Raw genomic sequence first — 24651 nt, forward strand, 5'->3', positions numbered from 1 at the left:
GAGAAACTGAATCTGTAGTCAATCATATTTTTATGCATAAAATAAGCATAGCAGCTGAAATGAGAATTGTGTTTGGATAAAGTATCTGAATTTGCACATGCACAATAATTTAACCACCCCTGTAAAGCTGGTAGAACAACACTGCCCTTTGCAATTATTCTTGTTGTCTTATTATTATCCTCAAAAATTCAAACAAAGCAAGAAAAGTGAGTATATCAACAAGTGTGAATTAATATTTAAATTAAAAATGAAATAAGCCAATATTTTATATATACTGTTAAGTTGGGCTATGTTTTAAAGCTGGGTTTGTTTTATTTTTCAGAGTTGGTTAAAAACCTATGGTTATCTGCTTCCGTCTGATACAAGAATGTCTGCTCTGCTCTCAGGAAAAGTTATGCAGTCTGCAGTCACCACTATGCAGCAGTTTTATGGCATCCCTGTAACAGGAGTGTTGGATCAGACCACTATTGAGTAAGAATGGTTTCTGCAGATACTTGAAAATAATGTCCTTGCCCAAACCATTAACTATAGCAGCGTGAAACTAAAATATGAGCCTGATAAATTTGCTCGGCATATGCATATGCTCTAAGAGTGAATATGGTCTGAAATCTGGGTCAGATTGCCAACCATGCCTCTTTTATCACTTAGATCAGTGTTTCTCAACCTTGGCAATTTTAAGATGTGTGGACTTCAACTCCCAGAATTCTCAGAATGGGTTGATGTAAGTAATTTCACATCCCAAAGAATTCATCCAGGGATTTGCACTGATTTAACTAAATTGGTTTAGCGGGTATTGCATAAGTCATCAGGTAACATGACAACAGAAATGGTTTGCTCTATGTAATGGCACTATCTTGATGGCCATTCATGGGTTTTAAAATGTTGTTCTATCTGTGTATAGGTGTTACAATCTTATACTATAGTCATTCTGTATTCAGGTTAGTCCTCGCTTAGTGATAACAGTTCCGGCAGTCTTGGATGTGGTCGTTAAGCAAGGCATCACGTGGCTGTGACTTGCAACTTCCTGCCAGCTTCCCCCATTGACTTTGCTTGTCAGAAGCCAGCTGGGAAAGTCAGAAATGGAGATCATGTGACCACAAGATGCTGTGACCATCATAAATGTGTGATGGTTGCCAAGCACTCAAATCATGATCATGTGACTGTGGGGATGCTGCAACAGTCTTAAGTGTGAGAAATGTCATAAGTCACTTTTTTCAGCACCATCGTAACTTAGACAGTCACTAAATGAATGGTCATTAAGCAAGGACTACCTGTACACAGAAGAACTATGTGCACAGAACCTGGTATGCACAGGTCCCATAAGTATCTTTTTTTTCTTTTCCAGCTTCCAATATATAGTACAGAAGTAATTCTGTGATTCCTAAGTACATTGATGCTCTCAGCACTGTGGAACCTAGATTACATTGCCTTCCATTGCGACCTTCCTGTTCTCTCTATAATTTCATCCACTGAAAATCCATTATGGAGAGAAACATGGACTGGTTGCTCAGTGTTATCCATCTGAAAATATTCTAAAGTTATAATATGTAATAACTGTAACATACAGTTAAACAAAGCTCTCTACTGCCATACATGTCTGAAGTTCCAGAGATGGAGTTTTTCACTTTCCTTCTGGAGGGAAAAAATCTTGAGCATAGCTGATACTCTTTAGTCTGCTTCTTTTTTTTAATAAAAGTTTGAGCAGATCTGACAAATTACATTCATATCTGTGATGTTAATTCTAAAAAACGTTCAGTCTCCAGATTAAAAGCAAATCTACTACTGCCTAGCAAGGAGGGTTGTGCAGGGTTCACATTCAAAGGGGAAAATGTGTTTGGGAGCATGTGTGAACACACATGTAGCACCTGAGGGCAACTCTTTGAACCAAAGGTAGTTTTTGTGGCATTGCACTGCAGCTGCAACCCAGGAAAAGACACAACTGCTTTAAGGAGTTGCTGATTGGTGCTGGGTGAGTACCCCATGTGCTCTGAAGCACCTTTTCCCCTTTGAATCCAGAGCACTGTGTAGTCCTGTTAACTAAAGTGGGGCAAAAACGTATTTAGTCAGCCACCAATTGTGCAAGTTCTCCCACTTAAAAAGATGAGAGAGGCCTGTAATTTTCATCATAGGTATACCTCAACTATGAGAGACAAAATGGGGGGGGGGGGAATCGAGAAAATCACATTGTCTTTAAATTCTTTAAAAATCAGACAATGTGATTTTCTGGATTTTTTCCCCCATTTTGTCTCTCATAGTTGAGGTATACCTATGATGAAAATTACAGGCCTCTCTCATCTTTTTAAGTGGGAGAACTTGCACAATTGGTGGCTGACTAAATACTTTTTTGCCCCACTGTAGCTCCAAAGTTCAAACTTACTTCTCTAGCCTACTTCAAAATTGCCTTTTTAATCTCTTTTGGTACACATCCTCTAGACTGGCCAGAACTTTAATCTCAGTCCTTACCTTGAACAGCAGGCAGGCAGGCAGGCAAGCATGTCCAAACTGACTGGCAATCAGTTAGCATTCTCTATTTTCTGCTCTGCTGGATATACCAACAAAACATGCTGAAATGGCTCAAAATCCTATTTTTGCACCCTATTTTCCTGACTCATCAGGAATCTTTTTACTTTCTAGGTGGATGAAGAAACCTCGCTGTGGTGTTCCTGATCATCCCCATCTAAGCCATAGACGAAGGATTAAGCGATATGCACTTACTGGACAAAAGTGGAGGCAGAAGCATATTACCTACAGGTATAATCCAACATTTTTAAAAATTTAATGGAGTTTATACTTTAAATATTATGCAGTGCCACCAGTCTTGGCATTAGTTCATATTCCTTGTTCAAGGGGGAACTTAACTGGGAATTCTGGGAGATGTAGTGCCAATACATCTGGAAACCAGACATTTTTGCTTATAATTTTTTAATAGCATGTGGTTCCCTGTGAGCTTGTTTATGGATGTATAGCTTCAGTTCAGTAACACAGCAGCCTTGTTAGTGCATTTTAAAAGCTTTAGTTCTTTAAATTTAGCTTTCATTTAAAAGAAAGTTTTGGATATTCTTGTACATAGAAATTAGTGACACTTTGAGTCTTTTTAGGATTGTAATTAAAATCAGTATATAAATACATTAAATATTAAACATTTAAGAAAAAAGAAGGAAGAATATGAAATATATTCATGTGGATCTCATTTCATTTGGTTTTTTTTGCTATGTCTGTTTTGTGGCTTTTGAAGTAATTAGTCAAGATGCTTGCTTGTTTTATAAGGGAGAGCCAAAATGTCAGTTAAATGCTATTGTGGGTGAATTTATGCACTGTATATTCATTCAGGCCATGTCAGTTCAATGCAAATAATTGCTGCCTTCTCTCATACAGTTATAATTTGGGGACAGGCAACTACCCAGCTAATTTCCCAGTTGCCACTGAATGATTGCATCTTTCTCCCTTTCCTGGTCCTAATCAAAGTGTGTTGAATAAAATATATTTAAATTTCTGAGCTGAAAAATGCATATGTTGAGTGCAAAACCACTGTCCCAAATGCAGAATGGGCTGTTTCAACCATTTGGATAGTATTTAAGCTCAAAACAGAACAAAATTTCAAACATGGCATTTTGAACTCAGGATGGCTCAACATTTGAAATCTCTTGTATATTCTTATAAAATAATTAAGGTCAAGGATCCTTGAATTGTTAAAAGTCAAATTAGAGGTTTCAAATTAAGAAACGTTATTGAGATTAGAAATGGAAAACTAAGTGGTGAAGGATAAAACACGACAATACAATTAGAGAAAAAACTGGTTTTTTTGACACCTAAATCAGACCATCATTTGAGTACTTATTTGCAAGGAGGTTGGATCACCCACTATACTGTATTTAACAGATTAGGAGAAACTGTTGACCTTTAAAATTTTACATGGTTTATATCTAATGTATTTGAAAGGCTATTTCCTTGGTATATATGTCTGTGTTTCTTAAGATCTTCATGATCAATACAGTTGATAGCATTAGAAAGAGTCTTTTAAGGGTTCTCTTCTGAGCAACTTTCAGCTGGTCCTATTTGTTCTTGTTTTAAAGAAAGCTTCAGAATGGTTTTATTTTATCTTCTTTTTAAATTAAAGTTTTTACTGCATGTATTGATCCTTTTGCTTCTTTTGGTCAAAGCTTAATTTGTTTTTGTTTGCTTAGTTAACTAGCTTATTTAAATTACTTGATTTGTGAGTTTATGTATTATATTGAATTTGTGTGATTGCTGTTGTAAGTTGCCTTGAGAATACTAGTCTTGAAAAGCAGCTGTGAAATATTTTAAAAGTAAACCTACCTCCCAAACTGGCTTTCAGCATGGATGAAACATGTTTAAAAGCTATGTCATCTGAATTCTTTCCATTGTGAAATGCATTATTTTTGTCTGGTGGATTTTGCGAGATTTTGCAAGTTGCATGAAAGGTAGAAGGTACGTGTTTGAGGAATAATGGCAGAGATCTTTATAGCTTAGTTAATGTAAGATGATTTAAAGCTTATTGATGTTGGAAATAAAAGTGAATAGGCTATATGAATATTCAGTTGTTATTCAGTAATATACTGTTAAAAATTACTGTTTTTGTAATATATGATCATGATATGTGCTATTGTCATAATTAGTAAAAACTTGAAGAAAGATCAGCTTTGATCAACTAATTTTGTTCAAAAGACAATGTGACTCTTTCTCTTCTTTTTAAAGCCCTTTAATCTTTTATGCTATCTTTGATTTAGTGTCTGACATGTTACTTTTTCTAAATATAGCTCCAAAGTAGCTGTTTTCTCTTAATTTATTCCAGACTTGCAAGATAGAAGTGCTTACTAAGTCCCTTTCACGGAGGATGCTTCTTGTCTGCCTATCTAAATCAGTGTTTCTCAACCTCAACAACTTTAAGATATGTGGACTTCAACTCCCAGAATTCCCCAGCCAGCATGCTGACTGGGGAATTCTGGTAGTTGAAGTCCACACATCTTAAAATTGCTGAGGTTGAAGAACACAGATCTAAATGTCAGAAAACGACAGACACGGGTTCGGTTATCCAGTAGACAGAAGTTTTTATTGGGCACGTTTGCAAAGGTGGGTCCCTCCCGCAGCAATGGAGGAACCCCGAAGCAAGGTCTGACAGGTTTTTATACCCCCTATCTGTCCTCCCCCTCCTACGAGGGCTTGGCTCACAATCTCACCTTTTTTACCGCCCCGGAGCGCCGCTAATTAACCGCAAAACCGCAGACATTCCACTTTCCGAATCCAATCAGCGCAATACACATTCCAATCCCCACTTGACCCGACAGCCGCCCCCTGCCGTTTCTCTTCACTCTGGAGTGAACGTGCCTCTTGCCTGCAGTCTTTCCTCCCTCCTGCCGTCCTTCTCCACTCTGATGCGAGTGTGCCTTCTGCCCATCCTCCCTCCTGCCGTCCCCCAAGGCTGCCCCATGGTGCACAGCGCTCTCCCTTAGCAAACATGGTTCGTTTGAGGCCCTCACTTCTCCCTGCCTTCTCACAATCCCCCCTTTTTCTTTTCACGCCTCTGTTGGGCCTCAAACCTGGCTAACAGGATTGCTCCCTCGTCCCGGACCCGGGGCTTCACACACTGGGACAGGTAATTCCCACAAGCAGGGAGACATTGCATTAAGCAACATACTAGGACCAGTAAGGCAATGAAACCAATGGCTAGTACAGAAAGTTGTTTTAACCAAGCAAAGTTAGGTAACCAACTAGTGAGCCACGACCAATTCCATCCCTCTGGATCCTCGGATATGCGAGAGGCTAAGGTCTTCAACTTGGCTAGTTTTGCTTCAACATAATTCTCATTGTTGGTTAGGTTAAAGCAACAAAGACCTTGAAAAGATTCACAGCCTTGTCCTGCCCTTAATAGGAGATAGTCTATAGCTATCCGATTTTGAATGACCGCCCTCCTGATCTCAGTGACTTCTTCAGTGAGGGCTGCAATGAGAGAGGATGTAAGGTTGACACTTTTAGCCAGGAGGCAGGCCACCTTCCTTAGGTCCAGGTAAGCCCTTCCACTTAGTGCAGGAACCCCTACTAAGGAGAGGGCCAGAGCCATGGCTTCTGTTTCAGACAAGAGTGTCACATCACTCTCACAATCAGATGGCAGCTCCCTTTTTCTTTTTTCTTTTGATGGGTGCGCTTGTATTGGAGGCAGGGCATATAGAGAGGTCAGGCGCCCTATGGCACAAGGGCCCCTGAACTATAGGCTGGAACATAGGTGTAAGCTTCATGTCCACATAACAAAAAGAAACCTTTAGGTAGGTATAGAGGGGTTGAGGCGTAAGGGATATTATAGATCCCTCCACAAGTGAAAGCAGGACCTTTTGAGGGCAGTGGGTGGGTACGGTTCTGGGTATTGTTGAAATATACACATTGAGTTGCATTGGTTATCCCCAAGAGATTTAGAGCTATTTGCCTTTGATTAGTCCAGGGTCTTGGAGTGGGAGAAGACCCAAAATGATAGAACATCCCCCCCCACGGGGGATCATCCCCAGTGATATCAATATTCGCTATCTGAGTAACATTCTTCAATGCTTCCAAGCTGATGGGCATTCCAAAGAAACAGGTGGAGGTGACACCCTTCACAGTCAAGAGTTGCCCCACACAAAAAGTTGTGCTGTTCAAAGCTGTCTGTGCCAGTTCTACAAAAAAATTGTTGTTAGAGCTGTGCTGTAGAGCATCTAAGCAGTGACATAATAGAATAACCTGGATGCAAGCCTTCATGTTGTTCATCTCCTCCCCTGCCTTAGTTCAGTTCCTTTTAAGTTTTACTTTGAGTCCGTCTCCTGGTTGGGCAGTCCACGGTCGGGGGTCGGGAGCTCGCTTAACCCGATGGTAGTGGGTCCAACCCCCCTGTCGGGTCCGAACCGCCGATTCAGTTGTCAGGAGAACTTGGTATGGTCCCTCCCAAGACGGCTTCAGTTTCTCATCCTTCCACGTCTTTATCAGGACCCAATCCCCTGGCTTGTGGGGGTGTTGGTCTTCCAGCAAGGGGGGCCGCTGAGCGAGGAGTCCCTGTTTTCTTAAAGATAAGAGAGATTGTGACAGTACCAGGAGATACTTTCTCAGGAAGGCATCCTTTAGCTCGGGGATAGGCTCTCCCATTGGAGCCAGGAAAGGTCTTCCCATCATCAGCTCGAATGGGGAGACCCCCACATCCTTGCGAGGGGCTGTCCGCATTCGAAGCAGGGCAACCGGAAGTGTCTTTGTCCAAGGTAGCCCTGTTTCCAATCCCAGTTTGGTGAGATGTTGCTTCAATACCCCGTTAGCTCTTTCCACTTTCCCACTGGATTCAGGATGCCAAGGGGTGTGGAGTTCCCATCGAACCCCCAGGCTTTGCATGACCTCCTGCAGCACCTTGTGGGTGAAGTGGGTCCCCCTGTCAGAATCCAGACTCTCTACTATCCCATACCGGGGGACGATCTGTTCCAGGAGAACTTTTGCTACTACCTGTGCAGTCGCCCTCCGGCTGGGCACCGCTTCCACCCAGCCAGTGAGGTGATCTTTGAGTACCAACAGGTACTTCAACCCAGCCACAGGAGGGAGTTCCGTAAAGTCCACCTGGACTCGCTGAAAGGGCCATATTGCCAAGGGCCTTCCTCCCCTCTCCTTCTCCTCATGGCTTTGCGATTGGTTTTCTGACAAATCAGGCATTTCCAGCACACAGCCTGCGCCTCTGTCCACATCCCCAGGCTCCAGTACCACGGCTTTACAGTATCTATCAAAGCCTGCACCCCCAGTGAGACCCTTCGTGCAGTTTCTCCAACATCCCCCTCATGTCAGCACGGCTCACTACTGGGGTCCCCTCAATTGTAACCCAACGACCTGCTTCCTCCCTGCAACCTTCCCTTTCCAGCAGCACCTCGTCCAACTTCCCCGGCGTCCAAGCCGGAGGTTCTTCTATCTGGGGGATTGCAATCATGATGGCAATGGGGACACCCTCCGCTGCCTCCTTTGCTACTCGATCAGCAAGTCGGTTCCCTCTTGCCTCCATCGAGTCCCCCTTCTGATGTCCCATTATATGCACCACTGCAATCCTGTCGGGTTCTTGAAGAGCTTCCATCATCCCCTCTATCAGTTGCCGAGCTTTCACCTCCTTCCCAGCAGTTGTGAGTAAACCCCGTTCCAGCCAAATTTTCCCGAAAGTGTGCACTACTCCCCAGGCGTATCGCGAGTCTGTGTAGACGGTGAGGGACACTCCCTTTCCCAACTCTAGTGCCCGTTTCAAAGCGTGCACTTCACACAGCTGAGCCGACCAGTCCGCTGGTAGTGCCCCCTTCTCTATTGTCTCTCCCTCCGCAGTCACTATCGCGTACCCTGACTTCCTTTGTCCCTGCTCTACTCGACTAGACCCATCCACGAACCAGACCTCACCCTCCTCCAGCGGGACCTCCTGCAGGTCCTCCCGGGTCTTTGTTTGCAGCTGCAACAGGGTGGAGCACTCGTGCTCCGCCGGCTCCCATTCTTTCCGCTCCCCCGCAAGAAACTCCGCTGGGTTCAAATTCCTGTCTGTTCCTACCACCACATCAGGACTTATCCGGAGAACTGTCTCATATTTCAACATCCTCCCTTCTGTCATCCAAGCAGCCGCCTGCTGACTAAGCACACTTAAGATCTGATGGGGTGAATGGACAATCACGGGGCTCCCAAAAGTGAGTTTTTTCCCTTCTGTCACTAACACAGCAGCGGCAGCCACTGCCTGCACACAAGTCGGCCATCCCCTCACCACTGGTTCTAGGGCTTTGCTCAGGAAGGCCACTGGTTGATATTTCCCAGCCCGTTTCTGAGTCAGTACTCCAATGGCAGTTCCCCCATGGGCTGTAACGTATAGGTGAAAGGGGAGGGCCAAGTTCGGTAGAGCCAGAGCCGGGGCCGTCACCAGGCTCCTTCGTAATTCCCCCACTTCTCTGTGTCCCTGTCTGTCCATTCTACCCTGTCAGATGATCCTTTCAACTTCTCATACAGAAACTGAGCCTTGCTCATGTACTCATCTATCCATAGCCTGCAATATCCTACTAGACCCAGAAACCGCCGCACCTCCGTTTTAGTATGAGGGGCTTCAACTGCATTATCCCCTGTATCCGAGAAGGATCAATCAACTTCTCGCCCTTCCGGAGTACATGTCCTAAATACTTGACCTCCCTTTCCACAAATTGGACCTTCCCTTTTGACACCTTCAATCCTTCTTCAGCCAACCAGTTCAATAAAGCCACTGAGTCTTCTCTCACCTTTACTTCCTTCTCTCCAGACACCAACAAATCATCCACATACTGCAGCACCCGAGAACCCCCAGGGGCCCGGAACCCCTGGAGTTTCTCTTCCAATGCCTGTCCAAACAAGAGGGGGCTCTCGGTGTACCCCTGGGGCAGCACCGTCCATCTCAGTTGTTGCTTCCTCCCAGTCTCCGGATCTTCCCACTCAAAAGCGAACAGATCCCTACTTTCTTCTGCCAGAGGGCATGACCAAAAGCATCCTTCAAGTCTATCACCGTGAACCACCGATCCCCGGGAGGGATCTTCCCCATCAAAGTGTAGGGGTCAGGCACTACCGGGGTCCGGGCTAAGACCAAATCGTTGACCCTCCTCAGATCCTGCACCAGCCTGTAACTATTGTCCTTCTTCTTCACAGCTAAGATAGGGGAGTTGAAGGGGGACATAGCCGGTTCCAACAGCCCTTGCCGCCTCAGCCCATCTATGATGGGCTTCAGCCCACGCCTCCCATCCCGGGACAGCGGGTATTAGGCTTGCCGCAAACCAGTCACCCCCGGTTTCAAGGGGATGCTAATTGGGGCAATGCGGAACCGACCCGCCCCCCCTTCTCCTGCCCATACCTCAGGGTTCACAACCTCCACGTCCGCCTCCCGCAACAAACACATCCTTTCTGCCTGTTCCACATTCCACAACTCCACTCCTAGACTACCCATTAGATCCCTTCCCAGCAAGTTCACCCCTGCCTGTGGGATCAGTAACACATCTGCAGTTACCTCCTTCCCATTCCACTCCAGTCTCACTCCCTCCAGTACGTCTGCCTTGACCGGAGAACCTCCCACCCCCATCACCGATACCGACGCGCCCCGGGATTTCGCAATCCCTGGGATCGGTTGGCACAACGATGTTCGAGAGGCTCCGGTATCCACGAGGAACTGCCGTTCCTCGCCGGTGGGACCCACCGTGATGTTTACCAAGGGTTCCCCGTGGGTCCCGGTTGGGGAACCATGACCCCCTAGTTGTACAGGGGGAAACTCCTCTCACCCGTGGGGCGATCCACCTGGCAGTCCCGAGCAAAGTGTCCTACTCGCCCGCAGCGGAAACAACCTTGCCTATCCCCAGTCCACCTCTCCCTTCTGGGGTCGACGCCACCTCTCCGGGGCCAAGGTCCCCGGACCAGATGGGGAGAAGGTCGCGCCTCCCTCAGTCCCTCCCCCTTCGTCTCATTCTTGGCCGCCGCCTGAACGGCTGCCATCATCATTTGAGTTTTCTGCCTGGTCTTCGCCTCCTCCCTCCCCACATAGGTCTGTTGAGCAATCCTTAGGAGTTCCCCTATCCCCTGTTCAGTCCAACCCTCCCGTTTTTGTATCTTCTTCTGAATGTCTGGCCATGCTTTGGTGACGAACTGCATTTTTAACAAGGTCTCAAAGGCTGGGGTGTCCGGAGTCACGCCCGAGAATTTGGTCAGGCCAACTCGGATCCTCTCACAAAAATCTCCGGGCGATTCATCCTTCCCCTGGGTTACCTCAAAAGCCTTGGTCAAATTCTTCCCCTGGGGCACTGCTGTTCGGATGCCCTCCAAAATCATCTCTTTCATGTCTCTCATGTTCTGCCGGTGTGCGGCATTATTGGGATCCCAATTTGGGTCTGCCAGAGGGAATTTAGTATCTGCGGCCGGGGCATTTGGGACATTTGCATTCCTTCGCTCCCAAGCCCCGAGCGCAGCTCGCCGAATCTGGCCCCTCTCTTCTGGCGTATAGAGGTGGGCTAAAATGTAATTCAGTTCCCCCAGGAGTATTCCACCGGGCCGAGAAAAAGTTCCAATTGTTCGGCGGCGGTATGGGCGTTCTCTTGCATACGAGGGAGGGTCTTTTTTAATTCCCTCAACTCACTGGGTTTGATGGGAACTGTTACGTAACTGGTGACGGTCACCCCCTGTGCGTTCGTTCCGTTCGGGACTTCCCGGACGGGGAAGGCACTGGCCGACCTTAGAATAAAGGGCAAGTTCTGAATGTCTTGGTTCAGCTGGTCCAGCTCTTTCCGCAGCCCGGGATAGGGTGGGGGCGCCGGAGGGGGAGCGGTAGGAAGAGGAGGAGGAGGAGGAGGTGGCGGGCCCCATTGAGGTCTAGTCAGCCAGAGGTCCTCCTCCTCATCCTCCTGTTCTTTTTGGACAAAAATTTTGGCTAACTTGGGTCGAGGCCCCTCCCAATGAACATGGAACCAGACTTCCACATAGGGTTCCTGTGTTAACATTTTATGCTCCACAATGTAGTTTTTTAGTTGGGTGGTCACCCAGTAATTACTGGGGATTCCAAGAGTATCCCAATGGTAGGGGAATTCGGGGTCCACTAGTGGATATTTTGGCCATTCTTTAGTGCACAAAGTTATCATGGTCGGTTTTTCCAGACCCCTGGTGAATGGACACAACCAGGGTGTCTCCCATTGTTGCAACAATTGTCCTAATGGAGAATCCATGGGGATTCCCCCTACTGCGTTTTTCCCACTGGCCCCTGGCCTTACACTCTTACTCTGCGCCTTACCCATCCTTCCTGACTATGTTTCCCACCTTACAGAAGGTCCCGGACTCTTCTGTCCCCTTGCGGCGTCCAACGCCTCGTAACCACGCTAATCTCCCCGAGATTATGGGTAGGCTGTACTCACCAGACCTCCCGGAGGTCCCCTCGTCAGCCGACTTCCTCTTTACTTCTGTCTGACTGGCGATTGGAGTCCCGTCCTGGACCCGACTCCGGGGAAAACGGGAGACACCTCAACGGGGTGTTACGGCCGATTACTCACCGGTTCCCCACAGTCCGGTCCACGTCGAGGACTCCTGGCTGGCTCGCCAATTTTGTCAGAAAACGACAGACACGGGTTCGGTTATCCAGTAGACAGAAGTTTTTATTGGGCACGTTTGCAAAGGTGGGTCCCTCCCGCAGCAATGGAGGAACCCCGAAGCAAGGTCTGACAGGTTTTTATACCCCCTATCTGTCCTCCCCCTCCTACGAGGGCTTGGCTCACAATCTCACCTTTTTTACCGCCCCGGAGCGCCGCTAATTAACCGCAAAACCGCAGACATTCCACTTTCCGAATCCAATCAGCGCAATACACATTCCAATCCCCACTTGACCCGACAGCCGCCCCCTGCCGTTTCTCTTCACTCTGGTGCGATCGTGCCTCTTGCCTGCAGTCTTTCCTCCCTCCTGCCGTCCTTCTCCACTCTGATGCGAGTGTGCCTTCTGCCCATCCTCCCTCCTGCCGTCCCCCCAAGGCTGCCCCATGGTGCACAGCGCTCTCCCTTAGCAAACATGGTTCGTTTGAGGCCCTCACTTCTCCCTGCCTTCTCACATAAATGATGAGTGTTAATAAATGGCTATGTCTTTTTAGTCCCAAAATATATAATATCAAACTAGATTTAAAAAAATGTTTTCGGTATTACCTTAGGTTTAACTGAGATTAACCAATCCCATGAGTGCTATGAGTGAGTGATCTTTTGAGTGTATGAAGTTATCTTCTTAGTATACGAAGCTTTCTACTGAAGCCGGAAAACATTATCAGAGCTGAAGCAGTTCTCCAATGAGAACAAGTTACAATATTTGGAGTTTATACGTTATAAAAATAAGACAATTTATGTGAGACCAAGATAAAGAAATATAATGTTAAGCATGATATAGAATAAGTGGCTAAGGAGAAGCCTCCACCCAAAACATTGAGTCTGGTAACATAGACACCAGTCATTCCCAAGTGAGAGAGCCATTAGGTAAACATACTATAACCACCTGCCTTCAAGGGCCCTAAGCACCATATCAAATCTGTTCATTCAGAAGGACAAGAGGAAAAAAAGTCTTGAGCTAAACCCTTGAGAATATATAGAATTCCCAACTTCCTTGCACTGCAGTACCCAATCAACTGTTGTGGGTGTGGCTTCACTCTGGTCTCCAATAAAGATTCAGATCTAATCAAGCAGCATCCATGAGTCTTCTGCTAAGTGAAGCCAAGAAATTGAACTAAGAGTGAAGGGTTGGGAGATCAGTGATTTGCTCTCAAACTCTGGTGTGAGGGCTGACAACTCCACTAATATTCAAACTAGGATTGTGCAATTAAGCTGGTTGGATATTCAGAACAGACAAAATGAAGGGTTTCTTTCTGCATAGTTAAAGTTGCCAATTTGGGCAGTTTTAAAAAGTGTTTGCAAAAACAGTACAGAATGCTGTTGTTCAGTTCATAACCCAAAAGACATAATTTCCACAGGTTTATTTGTTAGTAATTGGTTCTTTGAGTTCTTGTAAGCTCCTGCTTGTGTTATCTAGCTAGCTGATAGTAGCTAGCTGCTTTGTCTTCTGCCAGCCTCTCTTCTGATTGCCTTCATCTTTCAAGTATCAGGCTTTAGCTTCATAGTTAGTGCTTCCAGTGAGTGATCTGGTGTTACATCAGCTTTCATTGAACCTATGTGCATGTATTGTGCATATAACTTAAATAAGGTGACACCATACAACTGTAGCATATTCCTTCCCCAATTTTAAATAATTTAGTTGCCTCATATTCCATTCTAACTGTTGCTTCTTGATTATCATACAAATTATTCAATAGATTGATGAGATGGCCTAGTACATCCATATGTTTTAGGGCTATCTACAATTATCCCCTTCATGTAATCAATACAGCAAAAATAGACATCTTTTTAGAATCCTCCTTCCTTTTCTATTTTTCATCAGATGTTAGCAATGTGGTCTTAGATGCTCCTGCCTCTTCTGAATTCAGCTTATATCCCTGCCAGCTCTCATTCTATATATTGTTGAAATATCAGTTTCAAAATCTTGATCATTGATGTATCTTTTGGATACAGTTAAGTATGGACAGATCAGAGCTGAACAGCTACTAGATAAAAGTTGACAAAAACAGTTCTGCAATATATGTTTCCAACAGAATATTTTGTCTTCAATATCACACTCATTAATTTGAAATAGTTTGAATTCAAAACATTTTGCACACTCCTAGTTTTTTCTGACTACTTTTATAAGTGCCATTTATTCTCTTTTTTCCCCTTATATGAATGGGCCAGTTAATCAGTTATACTTATCTATACAAGGAACCCAATGGTACACACAGATTCTGCAGTAAATACAATATGTGGGAGGTTTAGCATTGCGGTTCAACCATACTGGTTTAGACCAGTGTTTTTTAAACCTGGCAATTTTAAGATGAGTGGCCTTCAACTCCCAGAATTCCCCAGCCAGCATGGGAGCTGAAGTCCACACATCTTAAATGCCAAGTTTAAAAAACACTGGTTTAAACTTTTCAGAATTGAAGTATATCTGGAAGACATAAGTTTGGGGATAGCCTACTATAGATAATTCCTCATTAGATTGAGGAAATTTCTTATTGATATGCCAGATTATTATCTCTTTACAGCAGGTTCGTTGTAGAAATTCAGTAGCATATTTCACGTTTTTTACATTTAAAAAATATATAATTATTAGGCAAGAAACATAAAAACTATTAATTCATAGCTGAAATACTTTCAAAATATATTAATGGTTTCAAAATTTAATGTTGCCAATTGTACTAATCCAAAACTTGAAAGTTGCTCATGTAAGAAAGCAATCCTTTTTAAGCCTTCAATAAACTTTTCTTCTCCTTCGCACAGTGTACACAACTACACCCCCAAGGTTGGAGAACTTGATACAAGGAAAGCCATCCGACAAGCTTTTGATGTTTGGCAGAGAGTGACTCCACTTACCTTTGAAGAAGTTCCTTACCATGAAATAAAAAGTGACAGAAAAGAGGCAGATATTATGATATTTTTTGCTTCTGGTTTCCATGGTGATAGCTCTCCTTTTGATGGGGAGGGTGGATTTCTAGCCCATGCTTATTTTCCTGGACCAGGAATAGGAGGTGATACTCATTTTGACTCAGATGAGCCATGGACACTGGGAAATTCTAATCATGATGGTAAGATGCTGTGTGTATTAACAGTATAATACTATTGTAGAAGAAGAATTTTAGAAGATATTCTTGATAAGGTTTCAGACTTTCACAAGGGAAGAAACATCTTCACACTTATTATAATGGGTTTTCCAATGTGAACTTAATCCAAACGTTGGAAGTACTAATGGATAAAACCCTAACCATGAAGAGTCTTATTTGATTGCAGTGGAAAAGAAATGTAATCAATAATTATATAAATAATCATTCAGTCTTCTAGGCAAAGTGCTACATACATAGATTGTTAAAATGTACAAAAAGATAGGTTTATTCCCTAGAAACAAAAGTGAAGTGAACGTGTAAATCCAAACTGATATAAACTGTCAAACATAAGAGGTAATGCTATTAAATGACCAGTCTCTGATCTGTCTGTGAGAATTCAGAACAATTCTTTATTTAGGATAGTGGGTAGAATAATATTGAAATATATTACTTGTAATCATTAAACACCACATGAAATGTTTTAATTTTTTTTTAAATTTCAGGGGTCAAATATATGTGATACTAAATTCATTACTTGAAAGCATGTCAGTGTTTATTATTTATTTAATAAGAGTCAAGAACCCCAATTTTAATTGGAATAGACAAGGAATAACTACTGTTATTATTATTTTTTAATTACATGCTTCAAATTTAGTGTCATATATACATTGGCCTATAGTATCTTAGGTATTTCCAGAAAAGTCATGCATTGTTTTAAAATGTGTCCTCTTCATGAATACATACAGTACTACCTTTAATACTTACTTGCTTCTCACTCTGTTGGGTGTTTCTCTGTAGAGTAGTATTAGGGTTGCCCCCCACCATGCCCTGCTCCTGTGCCACTAGTTACTTTATGTTTGGGAGATGATTTTCTTGCTTGCTGTGACTATCATTTCCCATTTTGTGCATCATCATCTGGTGACCTATTTCCTGGAACATGCAGTAGTCTTGTGTGTAATATTGGAACAGGTAGCATATTAATACAATACAACACATGCAATTGAAACAGGGTGATGAATTCCTAGATTTACATAACTTGGATATTAGGCATATGCAACTTATACAAATATTTGTGATTCAGAAGTCACAAAGGAAAAAAAAAAACCTTGGAGGTAGATGAGCCAAGAAGGCATAATCCCACTTGCCCATTGGGCATAGTGTGATGATCAAGGAAAATACTGTCCACTCTGGGTCTCAAAGACTAATATCAACTTCCCCCATCAAATCTGATTTGGAGAAGCAGCGCCCTGTAGTGCTGTCTTTCCAGAAATGCTGTGCTATAAATACAGTTAATTTTTTTTAACAATGCTTCAGTGTAAAATGTTCTCTAATTATGCTGATTATGTTGGAAATACAGATCTTTTAAATCCCTAGTATATGATTCATTTATGTAACACCACAGTATGAAGTCAGCCACCCGCTGGTGAAAAATAATTGGACTTAAAGTGTTCAGCTGTGCTAAGAGTGCTAGAGCAAAATAGATTCTTGATTGTTTCCGGGATTTAAAAATTATTTTAATAAGTCTCTCAGTTTCTTAATTTTTAAGAAACATATTTGTACCTCTAGTTTCATTTTACATGTTTTCCTTTCTGCATGTTAACTTTAATTTTGTATGATGAGGTTGGCTTGCTCTGTTATAGAAGAGGTATAGAAATATTATTATTATTATTATTATTATTATTATTATTATTATTATTATTATTATTAAAATTTATATGCCTCACAACTCTGGGTAGCATTTAAAGTTAATAAATAAAATAGCATAACCTAAGTCTAAGATACCATAATCATGATATCTCCTTCATAAAACTCATTGGTGGCTTAGTTCAAACTAGTCAGCCTTCCAAGGTAGATACTAGACATGCAAGCTACTACTACTTTTATTATAAGGTTATAGTAACAGATTCTTGCAAGTCTGAATGTGCCTCCCCCCCCCCCCCGCTCTCTTTATCTTCATGAGAACTAGTGAGGCTCATGTCAGAGACGCTTTCTCAAATTACATTTCTGCCCCAGACTCAGATTTCTTTTATTTGACTGTTGCCTTGGTTGCAGCTCTTCCTCTTGTTCCTCAAGGTTATTGTTTCTTCCCATTACATTAATAGTGCCTTTCAAATGCTTAGGACTCCATAAAATTGCCATAATGGATATATGTATAATACATACAAGTACAATACCATGCTTGTGTCAGTATCCTACTGACGGCTGTATTGTCACATAGACTTCCCAGCAGTTTAATGATTCCATCTGGAAAAGCTGGTATAAGTCAAGGAAATTGTTGTTTTTGATTATTTGGAGAGTTACTATCAGCCCCACTAGGTAGACCAGGCCAGAAATCACAAGAAAGTTAAAACCACTTTTACTGAGATTAGCTATAATAACAGAACCTGGCAAATCTGATTGTGTTGTACTTCCTCCTCCTTCTTAAACTTCAGTGAATTGGGGAGATGTCTGCCTGAGCCAGTTCCAAATTTTACCTCATTGTCCTGGACTTAAAAAGTATTTTAGTCCCCTTTGTCTAGGTAATGGCTCCTGTGTATTTCCTTAAAGGTCATCTTCATAACTCTCTACAGTTACTAAAGTTAAATTCTACTACTATCCTGATCCATTTTTGGTTAATTACTGATGAACCATTCACTTTGGCATTTTATACCTGGCCTCGACCACTTTGGTTCAGGCACTGAAGCAATTCTTCATGTCCAACTACTATAAAGAAAAAAGTGTATTAAGAATAAGAAAAGAGCCATGGGGGGGATTTTGAACAGTTGTGCAATGAAATAAATAGCTTCCTAGTCTACAATGTATTAGTTCAGTGCTGTATGCCATCCTCTATGAACTAGAGGGATTTGCTGGGTCAGGGGTCGGCAAAGTACTGCATGTGGGCCAAATCTCACCCCTCACCTGTTTTTGTACAGCCCACAAGCTAAGAATGGACAGCCAGGCAGAGAGGTGGCAGATTGCAGGCCTGAACCTCAGCAGAGCTCCCAGAACGAGGGGCAGGGCGGAGCAGATGAGCGGAGCAGAGCACCCTGGGTGGTTTGGCCTATCAGCAGAGGCAGAGAATGGGCAGGATCTGCCTCTTCACTGAAAAAGTTTGCTGACCCCAGGCAGTTCTTGCTTCCCAACCATTAGTTCAGCAACCATTCAAAATTATAACAGCGCTGAAAAAGGAGATTTATGACCTGTTCTTGAAATTCCGGCCATCACAGTCACGTGATCACGATCTGGGTGCTTGGCAACCAGCTTGCACTTATGACAGTTGCAGCATCCTATGGTCACGTGATCGCCATTTGTCATCTTCCCTGCCGGCTTCCCACAAAGTCAATAGGGAAGCCAGCAGGAAAGGTTGCAAGTCGCTCCAATAAATTGCTTGCACCCTCCCCTGTCCAGCAGCAGCCAACCCCAGGCCCATCACGCTTGCGCTGCACCTCACGGGCCACTCGCACACTCTCCCCTGCCTGGCAGCAGCCAACCTTGGCCCCACCACACTTGCACCATGTGTCGTGCTTTACCTGCCTGCCAGCATGCTTGCTAGCCACCTGGGACTCGCTTAATGGCCTGTGATCCTTGCTTAACAACAGCTATGGGGAGTGCTGGGATTGCATCACTAAGCAATACAGTCACGTGACATCACACTTTACAATCGCATCACTTAGCTATGGAAATTCTGTTCCCAATTACTGTACTGTCATTAACTGAGGACTACCTGTAAAGTGTCACCTGAATTTGTATGTCAAATACGTGAACAACTTTCCGCCCTAAATAACTTTCCAAAGCAAGTCCTTTCAGAGTTCTTCTTAATTAATAATGTAAAGGGGTATATTTCCTTTTCTTTGTGTGCTTTGATCATTGATATACAGGCTCTTTGATCTCTGCTTTGATCTTTAATCTACAGACTCTTATTTGGTATAGACTTTTTGCAAGGGAAAAGGATAGATCAGTCAAGATGCTTTAGATTTCTTGATTGATATGTAACATTGCATTTCAAAATGCCCTGCAACCATACTGCATATTATACAGTTCATTAGTTCATTGGGCTATTGAGATCTCAGAAAAACTTGACTGATACAAAATTAGATGCTTTTACATGGCCAGTCTTCTAGCCAGATGCATATCCAGATGAAACTTTTATTGTTTGTGGAATCTTTGTGGATCCATCCAAGCATTCTCCATTTTCAGCCTTCCCATTTTTTCTCTTTTAGATTCTTTCTAGTGAAAATCTACCGATCAGGAGAAAATGAAGTAGCTGCACAGAGCTTTCTGATGGATAGCATTTGGAACTTTACATTTTGAAGCACTGCTAGAGAGGCAAAAGACCATTTTGTTAGGTTTAGGCACACAGAAAAATGGATTTGTTTGGTCCATTACATTTCCCATGAATTGAGTTAATGATGTGAAGAAGCTTGTTAAAAATACTGTAAATTTAGATGGCTGTCATGGACTGCCAAAATTGTAAATGACTGTTAGGAGTGACAAGATGCCCTATTCCCTGAAGCTATATTGAACTAGGAGCTTATGTTTATATACCACTTCAGTGGTTCTGCATTACTAAGTCTGAATAAGTGTTGATTTGATAGGTTACTTTGAAATAAAAGCAGATATTTTAGCACTGCTGTTTTTGAGCTCTCCGTTTGAGTATTTCTCAAAAAAATACTCAAATATAGTTTGTGAAAGATATCAGCTAAGCATTTAACAGTATTTCCATTTTAGCTTTTCTATTCATTCTTAATATTTTCCTGTTCTTTTTTATACATTGATTACTTGTGTATGTTAAATACATGCATGCTTTATACAGCTAAATTTTACTATCCTATTAAATAAGCAATTGTCTATCATTTATTCCTACATCTCTGCCACCCAGTCTCATGTTTCCTTCATATTTGTGGTGTTTCAACATGCTGCACCCAGGCTAGGACCACCTAACTCTTGTTTTCAACATACAGACCTGAAATATAGTCTCAGTCTCAATCAGTTTATTACAGTCATAGACCAGTATACAATATAGTATATGAAGAATTTGTGACTAACCACATTTTTGCTATGTTAGCAAAAGTTAATATGGCTAAATACCAACAAGCAGTTATAGGCAGATTAAAATGGTTTATATTTACTTTATACAATAATTTATGTTTTTGGTATTATTCCTGATCATACCTGGGATTAATTTTATAGCCTGTTATTTTTTCTTCATTATTAAAATTTATCATATTGTTCTCACCTACTGATTTACCAAATGCTAAATGCTTCCCAGACACGAGTTATGAAATAGCAAAAAAATATGTGAAATTTTGCCTCTTCCTCTTTTTGCCAAATGGTGTTTCCCCTTCTGTTTGTCTGCCTGTCCTTTTAAAGCCTAATATCCCAGCTGTTTCTGCGGTTAGCTGGACAGCACTGAGAAGGGGCAACATCTGAGAAGAATGGGGAGGAGGCAGTGGTACAAACAACAGTGCCACCAAAGTTACTAACAGAATACTCTTCTTCCTCTTCCCTAAGTTGTGTGCATCACTTCCTTTCACTGAAGAACTTCTACTCTTTGTTTCTATCTTGTATATAAGCTAGGTTTCCATTTTATTCATTTTCTCCTGCGTCATCATTGCAGTTTCTGTTATTCTAGTATCTGTAATATAGAACAAAATTGTAAACATTATTATTATATCTTTATCCCGCCTTTTTAATATATAACTCAAGGCAGTGAACATACCTATTACTCCTGCCTTCTGTTTTCCCCACAACCACCCTGTGAGTTGGGTTGGGCTGAGAGAGAGTGACTGGCCCAAAGTCACCCATCTGGCTTTCATGCCTAAGGGGGGACGATATCTCGCCGTTTCCCGGTTTCTACTCCAGCACTTCAACCTCTACACCAACCTGGCTCTCCTATCCTATCTTCACTCTTTTTTATCTTTTGTTGCAAAGAAACACAGAACTACTTTTGAAATAAAAAGAAGGTTCTTTTGGCTGCCTCCTTGCAGCCTTATTTTCTCTTTCGAAATGCTTGAAACTGAAGTTGGTATCTCTGACAGATGATCATTAAGTGCACTTCACTTAGTTAGAGTGTACTTTTCTACTCTGATGTTACAAAGCCATTGTGGAGATGTTGCAAAAATTTCTATTGGACTTTTATGGAAAGAAAACAGCAATGGTAAATATAGTACTTATATTTTAAGTAATGGAATGATGTACACTAGCAGTTCAGCAGATGTATTAAGTCATTTGGTTGTGTTCATATAACACCTTAATCTGTTACTGAATTAACCATAAATAAATAATGTTTCTGCTATGCATGGGATTTTGAATAAAATACATCTCTGCTTTTAATCATGAGATGTTGGTAGTATGCTTTTTCAAAGGCTTTTAAAATGAATAGGGCAGGAGTCTTCTTCAGCAGGTAGCAGCATTTGGCTAGACTGAGAAATGTAAAAAGGACCAGAGGAAAACTATGGCAAACCACTTCTGTAATGTAGTAAGAAAACTGCATGGGTGTGTCCATGTAAGTCACCAGCAGTCACTTGACTCAAAGGTGACTTTACTTTGTTATGGCAACAGAGTAAGAATTGTGGGGCACTGACAAGCAAGTGAGGCTGTATTAGTATAGAGTGATAGGTACTGTGACAGATATATGCTGCTCACCAATACATGGTTGGGTTTTTGTTTTTCTTTTGGAAATTTCAAATAAGATAGCTATAGTAGTCTCCCAGATAGACTACTGCAATGTGCTCTACATGGGGCCACCCTTGAAGAATATCCGGAAGCTACAGCTGGTCCAGAATGCGGCCACGCGGGCTATTTTTGAAGCCCCAAGAAGGATCCATATAACACTGTTGCTCCGCGAGTTGCATTGGGTACCAGTTTGCTTCCGGGTCCAATTCAAGGTGTTGGTTATCACCTTTAAAGCCCTACATGGCATGGGACCAGGTTACCTGAGGGACCGCCTCTTCCCCATGATTTCAGTCTGTCCCACCCGATCACACAGAGAGGGCATGCTCCAGACCCCCTTGGTAAAAGAGCTCCGACTAGCGGGGTCCAGAAGCTGGGCCTTCTCTGCTGCAGCCCCCGCTCTTTGGAATATCTTGCCCCTGGAGGTGAGATTGGCCCCCTCACTCCTGGCCTTCTGGAGGGATTTGAAGACCTGGCTCTGCCATCTGGCCTGGGGTGGGGAGGGAAGACATCAGGTGTGGGGTTGGCTAGCCCCTTAGAGCCCTGGTATTTGCTGCTCTGAACCATTGGCCTCCTGACTTTTTAGTAATTGTTTTACATAGCTTTAGATTTTATATAATTGTATTTTATTTATTGTTTTAATCAGTTGTAAGCCGCCCACAGTCCCCCATTAGGGGGAGATGGGTGGGGATAAATTTAATAAATAAATAAATAAATAAATATAAATAAATAAATAAATAAATAAATAAATATGTTTCTCATTTTATTTCCTTATTCAACCATTAACCACCCTATACCTGCTGATGAGACTTATTAGACAAATACAGTACTCATGCATATATATTCATCATACTGTTTCCTTTCTTGATAGGCTACACTATGCAAAATGCAGAAGACACATAGTGGACAAAAGAAATTAAAGGCAGGAGATAAGAGAAAAGAAATCTAAATAAATCTAGTTTATATCAACATAATTCATGATACATCTTTATATCATCCTTGCTTCTCAAGTACAGTTAACAGACTAATCCTGTAGTTTTTGCATTCACTCTTCTTATCTTTCTTTTTGTACAGAGGAACAATGGCAGCATTTTTTCAAATGACAGGCATAGATCCAGTCATTATGCAAATGATGAATAAATTACACAGCCATTCCATAAACAAACCATATCCATATTTTAACATTTCTCTAGTTCCAACATCAATACTTGCAACCTTGCCATTTAGGAAATCAAGATAATTTCTTACATTTCAAAATGCAAAATTAATAATACAGCATTGGAATGGAGATATAGAAGTTCATATAAGAAATTTGATGGACAAATATTGGCACATATGCTATTACCCAGAAATGCTTGTCCATAAAAAATATCTGAAGGACAATCATAGGTTGATACGTTGACTGGAACATGGTTTCCATTTTTCCTAAAATGACAATAAACAAAAAAGTGCTATGTTCCCCTGTTCTTATTTTAGAAAGATTAATGCCCAATAAAATTAAGGACCAATAATGTAATAGAGTATATAGAGGTTATTGGTGTTTTTTGTGTGTTTAGCGTTCACTTACGCTTTTTAAAATGCATGCTTCATTATTCTTAAATGTGCTAATGAAAATTATTTTTAAAAGATCCAGATAAGTTCTTCCATTTAGGGAAATTTTTGTGCAAAATGTAAAGACACAGCAGTTAGTCTGCTAGAGTTCATTTGCAATAGCTGTTTCTTCATTGTTCGCCTTATAATACTGTAACAGAATGCATTCCCATATATATTATGATGCTGTACTGGAAAAATCTATTACGTCTACAACATTTTGTAGAAATGCATTAATATCTCTGTTCATTCCTCCCTCCTATCTGTTAGGTGTCCTATGCATGAAATTTTCTGGATTATAGCAAATTATATGAAAGTTATTATTTTCTGCTATTTTTTCTATTGTAGACAGCTTAACTGATAATTGTGCCATTATGGCAGGGAAGTTAATAATAATTAAAAGGCAGGGAAGTTAATAATAATCAAAAGTATTAAATGACAGGCCTAAAATACAATACATTTTTGAGAAAGTGTGCTAATGGTTGAATAACATAGGCTCTTAAAATATAGTTCTTGCTAGTAAGGTGATCTTTGCTCAGTTATCACTGGTAAAGTCAATGATTCTTATTTATTCTAATTCACATTTGAGTTCTTCTACCACTCTTACGGAAAATAGAAACATGACTTAGATGCATGTTCCATTGTGACTGCTCATGTAGACCTCAGCATGCATTAGGTCACTTGCAGAGTATGTGTTTTACACTGCATATAATGTACAAACATGGACATCTTGAAGACCTCTATAGATTTTAATAGCTTAAGATACGAAATAAGAATGGATAAAATACATGATTTTGTTTTTGTGATTTTATTCTGGAGCAAAAGATTTTAATCTTTAACCCAATACACTTCCCTTTACTGAGGATTCGTTTATGAAAGAAAAAATAATATAGTAATAGTTGTAGTTAAGAACTGCAATATTGTTAATATTGTTAAGAACTGAAAGCAGGTTGTATGTGTCACAAGGAAGGAATGGAAATCAGGCTGAACTACCTGCCTTTGAAAGAGCATATTGACAACTCCTCATTTTTCAAATTTCATCATGGTAATGAGGACTGGAATTCTAGAGTCTTTGCTTTTGCCATTGCTTTCATGAGCAATCCTTAAAATCAAGTACAGGTAGTCCTCACTTACCGACCATTCAAAGACCATTCAAATTTACGACGGTGATGAATATGGAGGCTTACAACCAATCCTCCAAGTTGTGGCCATCACA

The 24651-nt window shown here is 41.9% G+C and overlaps 1 protein-coding gene across 3 annotated transcripts in view; it reads left to right on the plus strand.

The window, feature by feature from the left end:
* Positions 1–24651, plus strand: part of MMP24 (matrix metallopeptidase 24) — a 61133-nt gene that overhangs the window by 24562 nt on the left and 11920 nt on the right. The window contains exons 2-4 of one of the 3 annotated variants that reach the window (XM_088154215.1): positions 323–471; positions 2635–2751; positions 14875–15179. In XM_088154215.1, the coding sequence (XP_088010341.1) occupies positions 323–471; positions 2635–2751; positions 14875–15179 (571 nt within the window). Of the gene's footprint in view, positions 1–322; positions 472–2634; positions 2752–14874; positions 15180–24651 lie in introns of those variants that run through there. The other 2 variants (XM_088154214.1, XM_088154213.1) reach the window with 2 other exon arrangements.

The sequence above is a fragment of the Python bivittatus genome, unplaced genomic scaffold, assembly GCF_059951505.1.
Source record: "Python bivittatus isolate LINGU-HERP-01145 unplaced genomic scaffold, Pbiv_v1 ctg000700_np1212, whole genome shotgun sequence".
Taxonomy (NCBI): Eukaryota; Metazoa; Chordata; class Lepidosauria; order Squamata; family Pythonidae; genus Python; species Python bivittatus.